The sequence below is a fragment of the Phocoena sinus genome, chromosome 4, assembly GCF_008692025.1.
Source record: "Phocoena sinus isolate mPhoSin1 chromosome 4, mPhoSin1.pri, whole genome shotgun sequence".
NCBI lineage: Eukaryota > Metazoa > Chordata > Mammalia > Artiodactyla > Phocoenidae > Phocoena > Phocoena sinus.
Genome location: NC_045766.1, coordinates 994,171 through 1,012,099, shown reverse-complemented (window position 1 = coordinate 1,012,099; position 17,929 = coordinate 994,171). Strand labels below are relative to the sequence as shown.

Here is a 17,929-nt window from a genome sequence, read left to right as displayed (position 1 = left end):
TATGATACCACTTATATGTGGAATCTAAAATATGACACAAATGAACCTATCTATGAAACAAATACAGACTCACAGACATAGAGAACAGACTGGTGGTTGCCAAGGGGGAGGCGGGGTGGGAGAGGGATGGATTGGGAGTTTGGGTTTAGCAGATGCAAACTATTCTATATAGTATGGATAAACAACAAGGTCGTACTGTACAGCACAGGGAACTATATTCAATAACCTGTGACAAACCATAATGGAAAAGAATATGAAAAAGAAGGTGTGTGTGTGTGCATATACACACACACACACACACATATAAATATATAAAACTGAGTCCCTGTTGTACAGCAGTAATTAACACAACATCACAACTCAACTATACTTCAATAAATTTTAAAACGTGTATTTGCCTGAACTATAAAATCAAAACACAATTTATTGTGTTGTAGGGAAAAAAATACCAAAGCATATATATCTATAGTTATCTATTATCAAATTATAATACATTTACTCTCCAGGAAAGCTTAACTATAGTTAGAAAAATAACTGGCTCTAACATCAGTTTTAGTATCTCCTCAACTTGAACATTCCTACCAAAGTATCTGTATTCATGAAACGTGTAACACAACAGCACCCCACACACAGGACTCGAATTCTATAGGATTACAACCCTGTGTTACTACCTTGCAACTCGGTAGAAGGGAACACTGAGTGTACAAGTCAATCTTGCCTGTGTTACTAATCCACTGCATTGTTTAGACAGGCCCTTCTCTGGGCTTGAGCTTCCTCAGGGAAAAGTGAGGAGTCTGGATTAAATGATCTCTAACAACCCCCCCTACCCCCAAATTCATGACACCGTGTTCTCTAGCCCTCCCTTAATCTGAGGCACTTCTTTTCCTTCTAAAGTGATCAAAACATCAGATGTAACTTCTTGCTCATCTTGAGAATGTGATTTCCAGCAAAGGACCTACTTTAAAAAAACAACACTGCAACAGAAAGCAGACGGTCTGTAAAGCTGCTCAGGACGCCGAGGTATAAAGCCTGTTAGATGGTGAGCAATGACAGCAGGGGCTCACCGACCAGCCGGTGGTTCTGCAGCCTGGTGCAGGTGTCCCCTGAGCGCTGTGCGCTCACCCCGGGGTCACCGCAGACTGAGGGCTCTTACAATAAGATCCCAGGATCACTTGGAGGGTTGTTTCTGATCCAGTAAGTCTGAGGTGGGGACTGAGAATTTAAATTTCTAGCAGTCTCTAGGTGATACTGATGCCACTGGTTCACAGATAAAGAACACTTTTGAAACCACTGCCCTAAGCATTTGTATTTTAGATTTGTATCTTGTAAAGGTTTTAAGAGAGGCTTATTATTAATTTTTACAAAATATAAATGGTCTCGTTTTGGTATCATATATTTGGATTCCGAAATTTGTTTTGATCGAGATAAATGAAAAACCCTGCAAATTAATTACAATTTTTCAGCTGGAAAGAAAATAAAAAAAGATCTCCGATGACTGCTTTATAAAGGGCAGCTAATATGACTGCCAGTTTATTCATGGGGTTTGTACTATCACAGCCCGTCTCTGCCTCAGTTACTTTTGCCTTGCTGGTTTACTCGCTATGCCGTACACATTACTGAGAATTGCTTTGTCTCATACCTTCTGTACTATTGCCAAACTTGTCTGTATCATAAAATATCTATTAACGTGTGTCAGGTACCCTGAGGTTGAAACTCTCAAGGAACACACTTAAGAAAAGTGTGCAACTGCTTTTCTCTTCAGTAGTTCAACTCTGTAAAAATACAGGACATTTGAACTTTCTGCTTAAAGCCACAGTAAAAATTAGAATGTTTCCTTTTCATAGATAAAGGACATTCAGTTTATCTCTATTGCCATCTTTAACAAGACTGCTTGTCAAGCTCCAGTTTTTCTCACGAAGAGTATTGTTCCACTTATCATCCAAATACTTACCGTGACAAAACCAGACACTTCGAGACAGGTAGGAGACAAGGCTGTCCAATTTCACGTATTTGGCCACTCTACGATGCTCTGATTAACTTAACAGTTTCAGAATTCCAGAAAATTTTCTAATATTCGAGACGTATCAATAAATTTAGACGCACAAGCTACCTTTAAGTGTTAACTTTTTAGCAAGAAGGTGATCCTCAGCAGAGTTGGACTACAATTAAAAAGAAAACATAAGACCTTTGTTTTAGAATTCCAGTACATATTTCACAACGCATGTAAACATGCTAGTGAGTTGCACAGGGTGAGAATGTCTGAGAACGTACTTTTCTGGCCGGGAGAGCTGAGAACTCGCTCTGCAGAACGTGACAAAAAGCATTTAGGGAGTGGGGCCTGGTCGTCTTCGTCACCGCATCCCTTGCGGTGCACACAAACACTTCATAAATGTTCACTAAGTTTAACTGGAGAGGTTACATGGAACACACACATACACACACACACACACTCTTGATACAGTGTATACACACTGAATAATCCCAGTTACATAGTTTCAAAGTCAAGAATAAACATTTTATTCAATGAGGTAGATAAAAATACTCAAAAGTAAACTCAAAAGTAAAGCATTTTCAGAAGTGTCCACATATTATGGATTTATAATGTATCTTTGAATTTATGCAGTGTTAACTGTTTTCATAATTCTTGTCTATTCAAGGGGTTTTCAATGTTTAGCATACTTATGATTTTTATTTAGCCAAAGTAATCACTAAAAAGATATAACGCAAAATAATTCATTTTATTTCTTAAATGCGTACGTATTTACAGTCATAAAAATTTTCATGCTCTATAACTTATGAAATACTACACTTTCACGTTTATTAAAAATTTAAAAATCTTAGGAAATCCATTTCAATTACTTATGGAGAAATTAATGCCAGAATGATCAGAAACTGTCAAGTTACTATTATTAGCTTAAGATGTCATCATAATCACGAATAGCATTTAATCACGAATACCTTCATTTTACTTTTAAAACCATACTTACAATTTTTAGGTTAAAATCTCATAGTGGCGCAGTAAGACTTCACTCCAAATCAGAGTCACATATGGAAGGAAGCTTTTAATTCAAGGTTTCATTAGGGTCCACAGTAAAAAGATACATTTTCATGAGGGTTAACACGATGGATAGCCAACAAGGAAATATGCTAGCAGGGGGTAGAACACTGCCATCTAAGCATGCACGGAACCAACAGACTACTTTAGAACATGCTATGTCCTTGATTATTGCCAGCTTTTCTATAATGTTCAGGTTCTCAAAGGTCACTGAATTTTATAATTATCTCCAAACAATTTTCTTCAGGGTCATTTAAGCTTTGTCTAAACAGCTGGGTGTGTTGCCAAGCAACAACACCATCTCCTCTGCTTAATTCTGCTTCCAAAATAACTTCAGTGGCACCAGAAAAATCATGATAGGAGCGAAGAATTTTATCTGTTGGAGAAAAAAAAAATTAACACTTTGCTTTTGGTAAGAACATAAAGAGGCAGTTTCAGAATGCATTTGACATACCTGCCTTATAGGTAAAAATCAACCCTTAAAAAATAAATACAAATTATTCTTTATGGAGGAAATGTGTCCTCTGAAAAAAGAAATGATGTTTTCTCCTTCCATCTGTGTTTCACAATGAAAAACATCAGCCCTACTATTAATAATGAGGTTAAACTACAGGTTTTAACTTAAATTTTTTTTTTTTTACTGCAACAGTATGAATAACTCTAGGCTAAGGAAAACTCTTAACTACATCTCAGATAAGCACAATCACCCTTCAGAGTGCTGAACACACACTTCATGATTACTTCTCCCGTCAAATGCTTACCGCCCGCCAGCTCTACTTGCGCTGCATCAGATCTCAATTTCCACTGTACTGTTCCTGTCTCAAAGGTCTGGCTACTTGTCCTAATGGAAATGTTATCTACGTTGAGGCCAACTGACCCACATTCAAACTTCCAGGAAATGTAAGCATAAGACGATCCTTCCTTTCGGGTTAAATACACCTATAAAGTAGGTGGGAGAAAAGGAACTGTCAGAGATAATCAAACAGTGTAGAAAAACACATGTAGTCAAAGTCTTATTGCCACAGGAACTATGCACAAATGGTTATTTAAAACATAACTTTTCCCCACTGAAAAGATTTTTACTGCTAACAATTTTTCATTTTATTAGCAATCTTTGCGATAGCGTCTTTTGCTATGGATGTACGGTATTATTTGAATACAGGTGCCTCAATAAGTAGAGCCCTAAGGCTGCATGCTAACCAAAATTTTGGTAAATCATACTCTCTTTTAAATTACCAACTCCAGCTATTTATTTATTTTTTATTTATTAATTTTTTACATTTATTTATTTTTGGCTGCGTTGGGTCTTTGTTGATGCACGTGGGTTCTCTGTGGCTGCGTCCGGTGGGGGCTACTCTGTTGCGGTGTGTGGGCTTCTCATTGCAGTGGCTTCTCGTTGCGGAACACGGGCTTCCGTAGTTGCAGCACGTGGGCTCAGGAGCTGTGGCTCGCAGGCTCTGAAGCACAGGCTCAGTAGTTGTGGCTCACGGGCCTAGTTGCTCCGCGGCATGTGGGATCTTCCTGAACCAGGGCTCGAACCCGTGTCCCCTGCATTGGCAGGCGGATTCTTAACCACTTCACCACCAGGGAAGTCCCCAGTCCAGCTATTTAAAATGAACTTTATGATGAATCCTGCTGAAAATGAAGAGTCTTTTTAAATGCAATTATTCCTTAATGTATCTTCTTTTCTAAGCCTGGGTTTTCAGATAAGCTTTCCTAGAATGAGATGGGCCATATCCTCTAAATCAAGCAAATACCTCAGTCAGTGCTAAGCAACGGGAAAGGTTTACAAGGCTAAAAGTCCATGCTCCCCGCAAGCCTCTCTAAACAGGATGCTGCCCAGGCCTTCACCGTCAGTGCTGTGACCACCGTCAATGTCCTCCCTAAGGCGTCCAGACCGACCGCTGCCTCCAGTCCAGCTCCCTTCACAGTTTCATCCACACTCTTCAAATGTGCTGACGTGAAAACTGAACGTCCACAGCCCTGGCCCACTCACCCAGGCTTGAACCCCTGAGAACCTGACTCTTTAGTCATTTATCCCTAATGTCCAAACTCCCACAATAATCCATGCATTTCTTTGAAATAAGTCTTGAAAAAAAAAAAAAAAACGGAAAACCCTTTCCTTTGGTCTTACTGCACTTAACACTTCGGTCATGACGTTACACTCATCTTTCTGCAACTGCCTAATTAATGTTTTTAACATCCCACTGCCTCCTATGGTTTGCTGGTCTAGAACGTACAGCAAGTACCTGCCTCTTGCATGACATCCAAACTCGCAGTTTTCATGGTCCTCCACAAGTGCATCCCGCCTTGAACCGCCAATACTCCGTGACCCAAATATAACTGTTTTATTTCAGGTGTGCTTGTATTATCTAACTTAACCAAATCATAAATGCTCTGGGGGCACAGGCTCTGGATTTATGGGGTTTAATAAACAGTATTTAAGTACTAGAAACTTGCGCGCACACACACATATGTTCTTTCAGAGACAGTTAATCTACTTCTCGGGGGCAAGTAGCTGGCAGTACCGCATGAAACACACCTGCCATGGAAATGTCCAACTCCTTCCTATTCTAGCCCTCAGCCATCAAGTAAAACGTCAGTCACTGCTAGCATGCTGTGGATATGCTATTCTGCTCGGCAACCTCTACCTAGTTTTCCTCCAGGTTAAGTATGCTGGCTAATTTGAGTTTTTAGAATCAGTGAGCTGGAGACAATGAAACCGTTAAACAATCACTCTCCAGGGAAGATGACTTAAAACTCCTTAGACCAGAAACACATAAAGCGCCTGCTGCTGTCCCGTACAACCATCCCAGCTGTCTGCACGGTCACCTGCCCCACTCGGGTCCCGGGTACCTCACCCTAGCACCTCGGATGCGTGTGTGCCTCCTGCTCGCTCCCCCGAGAGCTGTGTGCATGGAGAGCCTGGGCTCAGGGCTGCAGCAAAGCTGCCAGGGAGCTGTTAGTCTCACCAACACTAAACTCCTGGGCACCTAGGGATTATCCATAATGTAATTACTCCTCCAGAGGAGAGGCTGGTAAAGGGGGCTACCTGGGAAAGAAGAGCCAGACAGAGGGGTCACTGGAAGAAAGGTGGTGGGAAGAAACTGAAAGACAGGGGGCAAATATATTTATGTCTCAATACCTGTCTTCTGTGTCTTGTGTGTTTTCAGAGCTCAGTGGCTTCAAATGCCCCCCTAAAAGTGTGGGCATATAAAATACGATAGGCTGAAGTCAAGCTAACTTCAAAGTTCTAGTTTACCCCCAAGAACTGCCTTAATTATATCACGTGAGTCTGGGCCAAAATTTTTTTCTTCTTCTTTCTTAAAGCTTCTAATTTTGAGATATGACAGAAAAGTCTTACAGGTACACAAGGAAAAGCAATACCTGATCACAGTAGAAAGTGAAGACAATCTAATTAGAACTGTTTTTAACTGTCACAGAAGGCTTATAATGGCTGTTGAACATGTCTGAAAATTGCTTTTTCTAAGACTTACATTTTTCAGTCCTGAAGGCATCAGTTTTTACAACTCTAAAACGTTAAAGGATAGGGTGAAATCCATCATTGAATTCTTAGATGCTTAAATAAACCTTTAAGCATACTGTGAGAAAATAAAATTCTCTTAGGCTAAAGAAACAGCGTATGGAGATAAAGCAGACCCTATTTATATTGAAAATTCATGTCATCTTTTGGACGCAACATATTCTGTCTGTAGCACTTTAACCAACTTATTTAACTCAGCATTTTTAGAGACTGTAGGATGTTACTATGGGAACTGAGTACACTATGTATACTCAGTTCTATAGTATACTATGTATACTCAGTTTGGCACTTTGAAATGTACCAAAACATCAGGATTTACATAAACCTCCAACTGTGGTCCTGTCCAGGTGTAAAACCAACAGAACCGGCAATTAAAATTTATTTAGGAGAAAAAAATACTTTATAACCTCTCAAACAGGCAACTGTTTGCTCTAAAGGGGAAAAAAAGCATTTTTGTAACTGTTGATCGTTCCGAACTTCTTGATTTACCTTCAACAAATGTTTTGCCTGTTGGCTTTTTTAATTTGTACGTGATCCACCCTGGCCCCTCTCTGGCATCTGTAGACAACGAAAGCACATCACACACAACCTGTGGGGAAGAATGAGGCCAGTGCATCTGTGGCTTCAGATCTCAGTTATACTGCTTGCCATGCACCCTGCTGAAACGGGTCCTGCGGGTTGTGGCTGCGACCACTACCCTCAAGACTGTGAACAATCTGCACGTCAGCTTCTTTCCCTATTTCACATTCTTGGGAAGATCTGCACTTCAAGATTTTCTCATCACATGAGAAATACGCCAGGCTGGTTAGCCGGCTGTTATGGTTTCCTGGAGGTTCAGTTTGCACTGCACTGTTTGAAGCTGCTCTTTAGTACACACTTAAAATTCTCATTCTGCCGCGGCTGCTGAGATGAACTCTGAGTTCACAGCGCAGTTAGTCATTCCTACAGATCTCCAGCAGAGCAGCTGTATTTCAAGAAACCCTAATCGAATGCTAGTAAGCTGCTCTGGCTCATGAATCTTATTTTTGGTTATACCAATTTTTCAACTGAGGTCCAACGTGAACACTGTCAGTTCCCACTGTATTTACATCTTTCCAGACTATGCTTCCTACTTATTCCATCGGTGGCCTCTGGATGGCCAGTGTGATGACGGCCCTCCTTTGCCTGAACTCCTGCAAGGTTTCCTATTGCATAAGTGCAAGGTCATCAAAGTCCCTGGGGCCTGACAACCGTTCACCCCTCCGGCCTTATTCCCCGCTGCTCTCCCCGCGTTCCCGACTGCTTCCTCTTCTCTGAAGGTGCGGGTGCTTCCCGCTTCTGTGCGTGTGCACACTGTTTCTCATGCCCCTCTCTGAGAAACTCCCCTCTGCCGCCCCCTCGGATATCATTTCTTCTGCCGGGCTCCGGCGTGAGGTGCAGCGGCTCTTCCTCGTGTGTCACACACGGGCCCACGTCCGTCCAGCGCCCACCTTGCTGACCGAAACAGCTGGTCCACGTGTCTTCCTCCTACACAGGCCTAGCTCACCTTGGGTGCACCTCGTAACTCACCACTAGGCCCTAAGTGCCGAGCACAGAGTATGACAGGGCACACGGCTGCCATATGGCTGAAGGGGTCAATTCCTGACATCACGCCGTGCGCCCGAAAGGGCTAACGTGACTCTAGTGGCATTGAGAATGACAAAACTGCTCAAAACTGCAAAGTACTGAGGAACATCCACGGGGCACAGTCTGAATGAACAGAGCTCCTGCGGTGCTCGACGTGGTCCTCGGGTGCCGCAGAATTTATGCCGTACACACTCAAGCGCTCGTTCTCACATCCACCCGTCTTTTTTATTAAACATTTGCTACGTATCAGGCACTATGCTAGACATGTGAATATTGAGCGCACAGAAGTGAGTAGGAAAGGACAAGGTCTCTGCCCGGGCAATGTTTACAGTCCGGTAGGAGAGAGTGTAGAATAAACTTCAGGAAGGGGAGGGGCATGATGCCACGAGTCAATACAGGGTAAAAGGAACCAGCTGGCCGGGACTGGACGGAAGGAGGCTTACTTAGGTCCTAAAGGTAAGAATAAGTTAGTCCCACAGAAAGGAAAGAAACGAGGTTCCGCGGGGAGGGGGGCAGGGCAGCGCATGCAGAGAGCCAGGGGGCAGCCTGGTGGTGCAAGGTGAGGGCCAGACTCAAGAGACCGGAGCTGCTTCTCACCCTGAGAGCACTCAGTAACGAACGGGGTTCTGAAAACGTTCTCCATGCTGTAGCCAGAAAAACATCTTTGAAGGGACCAGGGCAATGCAGGGAGATTAGTCAGGAAGCCACTAACATCACTTTTATCAGGGTGTTATTACTTGCCTCCTAAAAAGGAGACTCTTGATTGAGCTTTTTATGTTCCCTTCAAATCCAGACACCACTGAACAGTGTCTTTGCTAAGGAGTAAAATTCAGAGAGCCTCTGTGCTCCCGGGAGGCTGCCACTGTGAGAGCGTAAGGTTCTGTTCTAATCACCCACAGACGGGCTGCACGGGACCCACCGTGACTCCAGCGTGGCGATTACTGAGTGGAATGCGCCTCTAGTTTTACCCGAGTTAGAGAATCCCTAGCAAGGGGCGCCCTCGAACAGAACGACAGAGGTTGATTTAGGCGAAAAATTCATGTTTTAAATGGCGACATATGACTTCGGAGCGATTAGCCTCTACAAGCGCGGTTACAATTCCAGCATTCTTCTTCATTTAGTAGTAAGTATTTTAACCGGGAATGGATTCGTTCGGCTTTTTGAAAAATGGGGCCCCTCGTAAAAGCATACGAAGGCACAAACTTTGCTTCAGTAGGCTCTTGTTTCATACTTAATGGCCCTCACACCTCACTTGCCTTACGTAAAGCCTTCTCACACAACACTCCGGCTCCGGCCACGACCGTCTACTCAGAGGTCTGGAAGCGAGCCCTGCCCTGCACGCTCCGGCCCTGCCTCGCGAGCACCTACTCCGCTCTCCGCGCGCAGCCCCAGCGGCGCCGGCGCTGTGGCGCTCTGCCAGCCTCCCGGAGTCCCCATGGCAACGCGCTGGCGTCCTTGTTACAGCGCCCTGCCGTCCTTGTTACAGCGCCCTGCGTCGTGGCTGCTCACGCTTCCTGGACTGTGAGGGCCGACACCGGTGGCACCTTCACCTGCGCGTCCTCGCGGTGAGAGCCGTGCCGGGTACAGCAGGCGCTCGGCGCGCGTGTGCCGATGAGCAAACGCGGGAGCAGGACGCGAGCAGGCCACACACTAGCCCTGCTCCTCGGCACAGTGCTGTCTTCTCCACCAGGCCGGTGGTCAGGGCGCAAGGCATGCCTTGTCTCCAGTTCAGCACACGCTAGTCCTTGGGTAAACGCCATGTCTGTCCTCTCCTGCTTTCTGTTCAGAGCAATTCTTCAGGTAAGGTTGGTTTTCCAGAAGAAGCTCATCCTCTCTCATCAGCGAGAAGAGTCAATTACAGATACACATATCTTGAAGCTTTAAATTTTATCTTGTATTACATTTTATGCCCTTCCTTAACTAAGGGAGAGAATTCCTCCATCTACAATCTCAATAAGCCTACAAATCATTCTTGGCTTAATACAAAAAGATGGTCAAAATAAGCACCAAGGTAAGTTCAGAACAAAAACCTATGGCGGGGTGGTGGTGGTGGTGGAAGAAAGCAGGGACCTTACCTTTGTATGTCCTCTGTACTCTGATTAATGGCTGGTACAGTGATAGGCATGTAGTAGATGCTCACGAACACCAGCAGCTGTTCATCTGTGACTCACCTGCTAAATCTACTCACTATGTCTTACAAGTGAACAGCTTCTCACTCTTCAGGGGGCAAGTTAAAGCTGCCTATAAGCTCATTCACTCCAGTGAAACCCATCAATAATATGGTCAGACCTACTGAGGTCACGTGAGTTGCTCTGAGCTTGTTTTTGGTGTGTGTGCCTAAGGGGGAGGGCAGTCTAAAAGCAAAGCCTCTTATTCCAGACAACAAGTGACAACAATGTACAAGTTGGTATAATGAACTACTACAGTCACACCATCCATTTCTCCCTTTATCTTTAGGAAACAGAGAAGAAATAACCAATATCGCCGCTCAATCATCGACATTCTTATGAAACAGAAGCGTGTTAGATGGTTAGCTCTTGGGACTTTGGACTAAATGGGTTACAGTCCCTAAGAGCCTGCCCGTAGCAGGCAATCAGTACACATCTATGAAGGAAGTGGATAACAGTATACTCTACATATTCATGCAAAAACTAGTCACATGAGTTGGTCATACACTTGATTATTTTTCCCCATGAAAGAATTAAATTCGGCCTCTTTGATGAAAATGGATACTTTCTTGATATAAACACAGAGATTTCAAATGGACATTTCATTAAACAGAGAGCAGGATCTTCTTTTACAAATTCAAGCATTACTAAAAGTAATTCTGATATCCGTTTTCACATTATGCACAGCTGAAAAATGAAGCCAATCTATATTTGTTTAAACAACGACTAAAGTTTTAAACAGCTTCATGCATTACGTTACCATGTTCCAGTCTGTTTCAACTTTTCTGAATATGGATTCCATTCTCCACACACCATTCTCCCATCCAGAAATGGTTTGGTTATTACTTGAAATGCGGACATAATGATTTTTTACTATATTATAGCAAAGGTGGAGCTGTTTAGAAATCTTCTCGTTTTCAGAGGGGATGAACAGGGTTTCTTTACTCTTAAAAAGAAAGCAGAATTAGCTTTTCAACATAATAGAAAACAGATACATAGAGAGGTACTGCTATGGATAGTGGTTAAGAGATTCCTTCAACTTGAAAATGAAAAACTGGTGCCATTGGAAAATCTGGAAAATATTTTACAGATTAAATATGAACAGGATGATGCTGACATAGCACCAAACATTACTAGACAGAAAACAAGAAATATAAACTGTAGCTGACTTACACTTTTCGGATTTTGTGTCAACATGACTTCATTTCCACCACCACGTCTTAATTGGATGCTGCAATCCTCTCCTACAGCTGATTTCCCAGCTTTCAACTCTTCACCTCTCCACACAGTCATCAACGTGATCGTTAAAAATGTAAATTGGGACACATCACTTTCTTTTTTTTTTTTTTTTTTGGCTGCACCACATGGCATGGGGGGACTTTAGTTCCCCGACCAGGAATCGAACCCATGGCCCCTGCAGTGGAAGTGCGGAGTCTCAACCACTGGACCCCCCGGGGAAGTCCCTCACCTTCCTGCTTAACTGGCTCCACTGACCTCTCACTGCACAGGAACGCCACACCTCTACCAGGGCTACCAGGGGCCACGTGGCTTGTCCTGTGCTCCTTCTCCAACCAGATCCCACGGCACCCTTCTCTGCGGTCTCTTCACCTGCACCGTGTTACTTCTTCTTTAGTTCCTCACAAAGGCCCAGCTGCTTCCTGCCATGGGGCCGTGACACATGCTGTTCCCTCCGTCTGGAATGCTGTTCCTTCTACTCTCCAGCTACGTGATTCTTTCTCACCCTTCAGGCCTCAGCCTAAAGCCGTTTCACCAGGGTCCTTTCTTGATGCTCGAAGAGAGGACAGTGCCTGGGAGGTATAGCTGGAAACAATCTTCCGCACATGTGAAATTGCTACAAAAACGCCTGTTTCACCTTAAAATTCCAGGCAAATTTTGCATTCTATTACAAAATAAATGTTTATTTTAATGTAAAACAGTCGCCTGAAATCACCGGTTGAATCTCAGGTTTGAGGAAGAGGATGTATTTGTCCCACGCCTGTCTGTGGCACCGACACAACGTCCCCTCCCGCTCAGATGTGAGCATAGCAGCGTGTGGTGTGCGGGGCTGGGCTGCCCTGTGCACTGCAGGCTGCTTGGCAGCATCCCTGGCCCCTCACCCACCAGATGCCAGTGGTACTGCCCCTCACGGCTGGAACCCCCCCAAATGTCCCTGGACATTACAGATGTCTCCTGGAAGGCAGTCATCCACTGTTGAGAACCACTGCTCTAGTCTGTATCAACGTCTTGATTCTAACTAATCAATTTACTAATCAATCAAAATAGTAGGTGATGCTTTCCTGTTAAACATTGGGAACTAGGTAGTACACAATGTAAAAACTTCAAATGTACAAGGATCAATAAGTAGAATATAAAACATCTTAGAGATGGAAAGAGAAAAATATTTATAAATGTATAAACAAGATAATTCCCTAGCAGAACCTGGATAAGGTTAAAAAAAAAAAAGGGCAGTTTATTATTTTTAGAAGGTGATTTTCTAACTATGAATTAGTATACTACACTTTAAAACGAGCATGTAACAATACTTCTCAATTCTTCTCTTCTCTATCAAAGATATTTCAGAGTGCTGACATAACCCAGATGGAATTAAAATATTAAAGTAGCATTGTCTACCATTTTACCAAGGATAACTAATTACCAAAGGGAAAAGAAAAATATACGTTATTGAATATATCATATTTCATAATTTCTTTAAAATATAAGATTAATACAAAACTTCTCTTTATGAAAATATCACCAATGTTTCCTTCTTTTTCCAACCGATTTCAAGATACAGTTCCCTAATTTTTTAGGACAGACTTTTAAAACAAACATCTATTTGTAAAGAGGAAAATGATTTTTGAAATCCACGGCCCTAATACGGTCTCCAATAATTGAGAAATTTAAAAAATGTTCATCAGGGAAAACAATCCGGGCATAGGACCCAATTCATATTTTTAAAGTTTAATCAATGTATATGCCATGCGAGAGGAAGCGCACTCATCCACAAAAAGAAAAAGCGAAGACCTAAATACCCCAATTTTAAACTGAACACAGCTGTGAATTACATTAGCTCTTTTCAATTGGCTTCATTTAGATTTAGACTTGTAACTTGCACTGCATCAGCAGTGATCTGAATTATTTGTTGAAATTAGATCTTGTAATTGTATAGCTGAACCAACACTTCTAACTGCCAGCTAAAGATGATGGGATAAATTTAAAAGTAAACAAAGTTTACTAGAGATAATTCTCCCCTTCGGGACATATTCCTTTATTAGAGAAATGAGGTGTAACTGGCAAATTTAGAAAAAGTAGATATAAAACTTTGTGTGGAGCTGTTTGATACTTCTACTGGGATGGATTATTTTCCTTTCAAGCATTTTTCATTGCTTATCTTCTTAGACGTTTATATTAAACACTTTCTAGTGAGTCAACTTTAAGCTCCCTAAGAGCAAAGGACAGTCTATTGTACTTAATGTCCATTACAGAGCACACTGCTTTAATGCTAGTCCCTAACTCTAGAAATTACATTTCCATTGTTCATTATTTAATTTTGGGAGACTAATCAAGTGATAATATCTTCAAATAAGTTTGACTATATAATAGTACTCAGAGCAACAACACTTTCTAGCCCAAACCAGATGCAGGCAAGTATGTAATAAGAAATACACATTTTCATCCGCTGAATTACCCAGGTTCTATTATTTTTCCCACTTTATAAAGTTTTCCTAGCACTGAACAGGACTTCACAAAAGAGGATATCCAAAAGTTTAAAGAATGGGACTTCCCTGGTGGCCTAGTGGTCAAGAATCCACCTTCCAACGCAGGGGACGTGGGTTTGGTCCCTGGTCGCGGAACTAAGATCCCACATGCCGTGGGGCAACTAAGCCCGTGCGCCGCGCTACTGAGCCTGCGCGCCCCAAACTACAGGAGCCCACGCGCCGCAACTAGAGAGAAAACCCACGCGCCACAACTAGAGAAGCCCACGCGCTGCAACGAAGAGCCCGTGCACCGCAACAGTAAGATCCCACATGCGGCAACCGAAGACCTGACACAGCCAGAAATAAAAATAAATAAATAAACGAAAGTTTAAAGAACAGACATTCAACTTCATCATTCAGCACCAAAGTGTAAATTTAAAATCGGAAAAAAAAAATAGATATATATGTACGTATAACTGAATCACTTTGCTGTACACCTGAAACACAACATTGTAAATCAATTATACTTCAATAAAAAATAAATAAATTTTAAAAAACCCTATGTTTTCCAGGAAAAAAAAAGTAATTTCTTACTAAAAAAAATAATAAAATCACAATATAATACTATCACTACTATATACCACCAGAAATGCTAACATGAAAAAGACAGACAGGCAACTATAGGCAGAGCCGTAGAAAAGTCTCATTTACTGCTGGGGAGGGTGTAAACCGGCACAACTACTCTGGGGAACTGCTCCGTGGCATCCACTGAAGCCGAACATCCTCACACTACCGCTGCGATCCAGCCATTCTGCTCCTGGGTAGGCACCCATCTGAAACGCATACACATTCACTGAAAACATGTCTGTGTATGTTCACAGCAGCGTAAGTTTTAAAAACCTGAAGTATAGTTGATATACAATATTGCATTAATTTCAACTGTACAGCAAAGTGGTTCAGTTATTTCTATATATATGTATTTTCAGGTTATTTTCCATTACAGGTATTACAAGATACTGGATATAGTTTTCTGTGCTATACAGTGAACCCTTGTTGTTTATCTCTTTTATACATGGTAGTGTGCATCTCTTAATCCCATACTCCGAATTTATAACCCATTCCTCTCCCCTTTGGGCAACCATAAGTCTGTTTTCTATGTCTGTGGAGTCTGCTTCTGTTTTGTAAATAGATTCATTTGTATTATGTTTTAGATTCCACATACAAGTGATATCATGTAATATTTGTCTTTGTCTGACTTACTTCACTTAGTATGATAATCTCTAGGTCCATCCATGTTGCTGCAAATGGCATTACTTCATTCTTTCTTATGGCTGAGTAATATTCCATTGTGTGTATGTACCACATCTTCTTTATACATTCATCTGTTGATGGACATTTAGGTTGTTTCCATGTCTTGGCTATTGTAAATAGCACAGCAGCACAATTTTAAGCCAAAATCGAGAAACAACCCAAATACCCAATAGTGATGTGGATAAATTATACTATATTCACGCAGTGGAATATTATACCACAATGAGAAAATAAATGTACTATAAACATGCAGCAACAAGTGTGAATCTCACTAAATAATGTTGAGACACAAATCATCCACAAAAGAGTACATCCTGTATGATTCCATTTACATAAAGCACAATAACAGGCAAAACTAGTCCATGATATTAGAAACCAGGAAAAAGGTCACTCTTAGAGGTGAAGGGCAGTAGCTGGAAGGGAACTCATATCTTTCAGACACCTGCTTGTCTGACTTCTTATTCTGGTTAGTGGTCACATGAGGAACCACAATTTGTGAAAATCTGTTAAGCTGTACACTTACAATTAATGCGTCTTTATGTACTTTAGTCATAACTGCCCTAGAAATTTACGTAAGGTAACAACAGAAAAATCCCATTTTAAGTGCTTTGCTAACTCTTGTATGTAATTATACTACATCAATCTATTATTGGTTCTCTTCAAATGTTTACATTTTTTTAATAATTACCGTGCAAAGTTCATTGAAAGGTCGTGGCCAACCGTGTTTTTCTGCACCTAAAGGGCACAGGACAGGAAGTGGTAGAGTGAGAAGGTTATCAGGCTGTAATGAAGTAAATACCTCTGGATCCGTTTCACCTCGGGCTACTCTCCACGCCAAGGACCCAGATATCCTTCCTCCAAGTTCTCCAGGCTTAGGGCTTTTGGGAGATATAAATTCAACAAGCTCCACAATGATCCTCTGGAGAAGTTCTTTTCTTCTGTTTTCTGACAAAGATATCTGCCTCTGTAATGCACGTTTAAAAAACTGTCATTAACGATTAGGGGAATGCAGAGGTCCATCTCTAAGTATGAATATAATTAAGACATTTGTATTTTAACAGGGTCTTGGAAAGAAGTAACCAACTTTGTTTTCATACATGTAATTTTGGAAAATAGAAAGGACACTGTGGAAACAAAATACTTTTACAAATTTTATGTTAAGAAATCACTGAACACCCATATCCAACTTCCCATGCCCTTTACTGGCTTAAGTTTAAACAACTGTCCTGCTGAGAAAGGCGAGGACAGCAGGGAACAACACACACACACACACACACACACACCCCAACAGCTGTCTGAATGCAACACAAAACTACAAAGGTATCCCGACCTGAAGAAGCTAAGATCCCAAGGGAAGAAACAAACTGAGGTGAACTGAACTGCACCTCTTCTCCCTTCCAGGCATTTGCCAATCATCAAATGGCCCAAGGAGCCAAGCTCAAGACAGGTGAACGTGCTGAAACACTGAATCTCAACCACTATAAGGTGATCTGCCCTATTCTAATTGCAAAATAAGATGTGTGTGTGTATATATATATATATATATATATATATAAAAAAAAATTTTCAGTACTACCAAAGGGGTATAAAATCAAAGCTGAAACTTCCCTCTTGGACCCCCCAGTCCTCTTCCCAGAAATACTCATTGTTAACAACTTCCCGTGCCTTGTTCCAGAAATTTCCCTACGTGGACAAGTGTGTGGGTAATTATATTCACGACATAATTACTTTGAAAAATAAGGCAACGTATTTTTTATGTCAACTAGTATATATATGGAAATTTTGTTTCACTGAACTTTGAGATGTGACAATTTAAGCCAAAAAAAAACCCCACCTCACAATACTTAAAACAAGTCCTCAAAAATTTTAATTTAAATATTTAAATATTTTTCATAGTAAAATAATGCTACTACTTGAAGAACTTCACTTGGTTAAAAATTGGCTATTCTTGATTATATAATATTTCAAAGGTCCTCTGAAAAATGCCAAATGCCCATCACATACCTGCTTATTAAGTGTATTAATAGTTTCTCGAAGCAACTCTTCTTTAATTTCAGTTCTTCTGGAGATTACCTCTTCATGTTTACAAGAATATCGCCAAGTGACATCAACCACCTCGAATTACAGGACAGAAATATTTAATAAGATTACAACCATCAACATTAATTTGCTAAATACCTAGAATGCATGTAATTCTTAAATAGAATTTTTAAAATGCCGTCCTTTGTTTAACATTTTAAAACCTGTGGGAAAAAAAATCGAAGAGAATATGCTTTTTATTCATTTTCTAACCAGTACACTTCCAAGAAAGACTGTGATTAGGAGATAAAAGTTTCAGAACATTTAGCTGTTTATAACTTACCTACAAAGCCGATTTCACAAAATTCAACAAATAAACACACTCCATTTTTATTGTACTGAATATATAAATTATATATAAATATATTATAGAACTGATTTTTGACAAAGGTACAAGGCCAATTCAGTGGAAAAGGATAACTTTTTCAACAAACGGTGCTAGAACAATTCACTATCCATATGCAAAATA

The 17,929-nt window shown here is 41.3% G+C and overlaps 1 protein-coding gene across 3 annotated transcripts in view; it reads right to left on the bottom strand.

Moving 5' to 3' along the window:
- Positions 1–2,501: 2,501 nt before the first annotated feature.
- The window catches only part of NGLY1 (N-glycanase 1), a 71,608-nt gene continuing 56,180 nt past the window's right edge, over positions 2,502–17,929 (bottom strand). Inside the window, exons 8-12 of one of the 3 annotated variants that reach the window (XM_032630377.1) lie at positions 17,386–17,496; positions 16,181–16,345; positions 11,133–11,318; positions 3,817–3,994; positions 2,502–3,431 (exon numbers count right to left, since the gene is read on the bottom strand). In XM_032630377.1, the coding sequence (XP_032486268.1) occupies positions 3,256–3,431; positions 3,817–3,994; positions 11,133–11,318; positions 16,181–16,345; positions 17,386–17,496 (816 nt within the window). In that variant the 3' untranslated portion in view covers positions 2,502–3,255. Of the gene's footprint in view, positions 3,432–3,816; positions 3,995–11,132; positions 16,346–17,385; positions 17,497–17,929 lie in introns of all 3 variants that reach the window. The other 2 variants (XM_032630378.1, XR_004349672.1) reach the window with 2 other exon arrangements.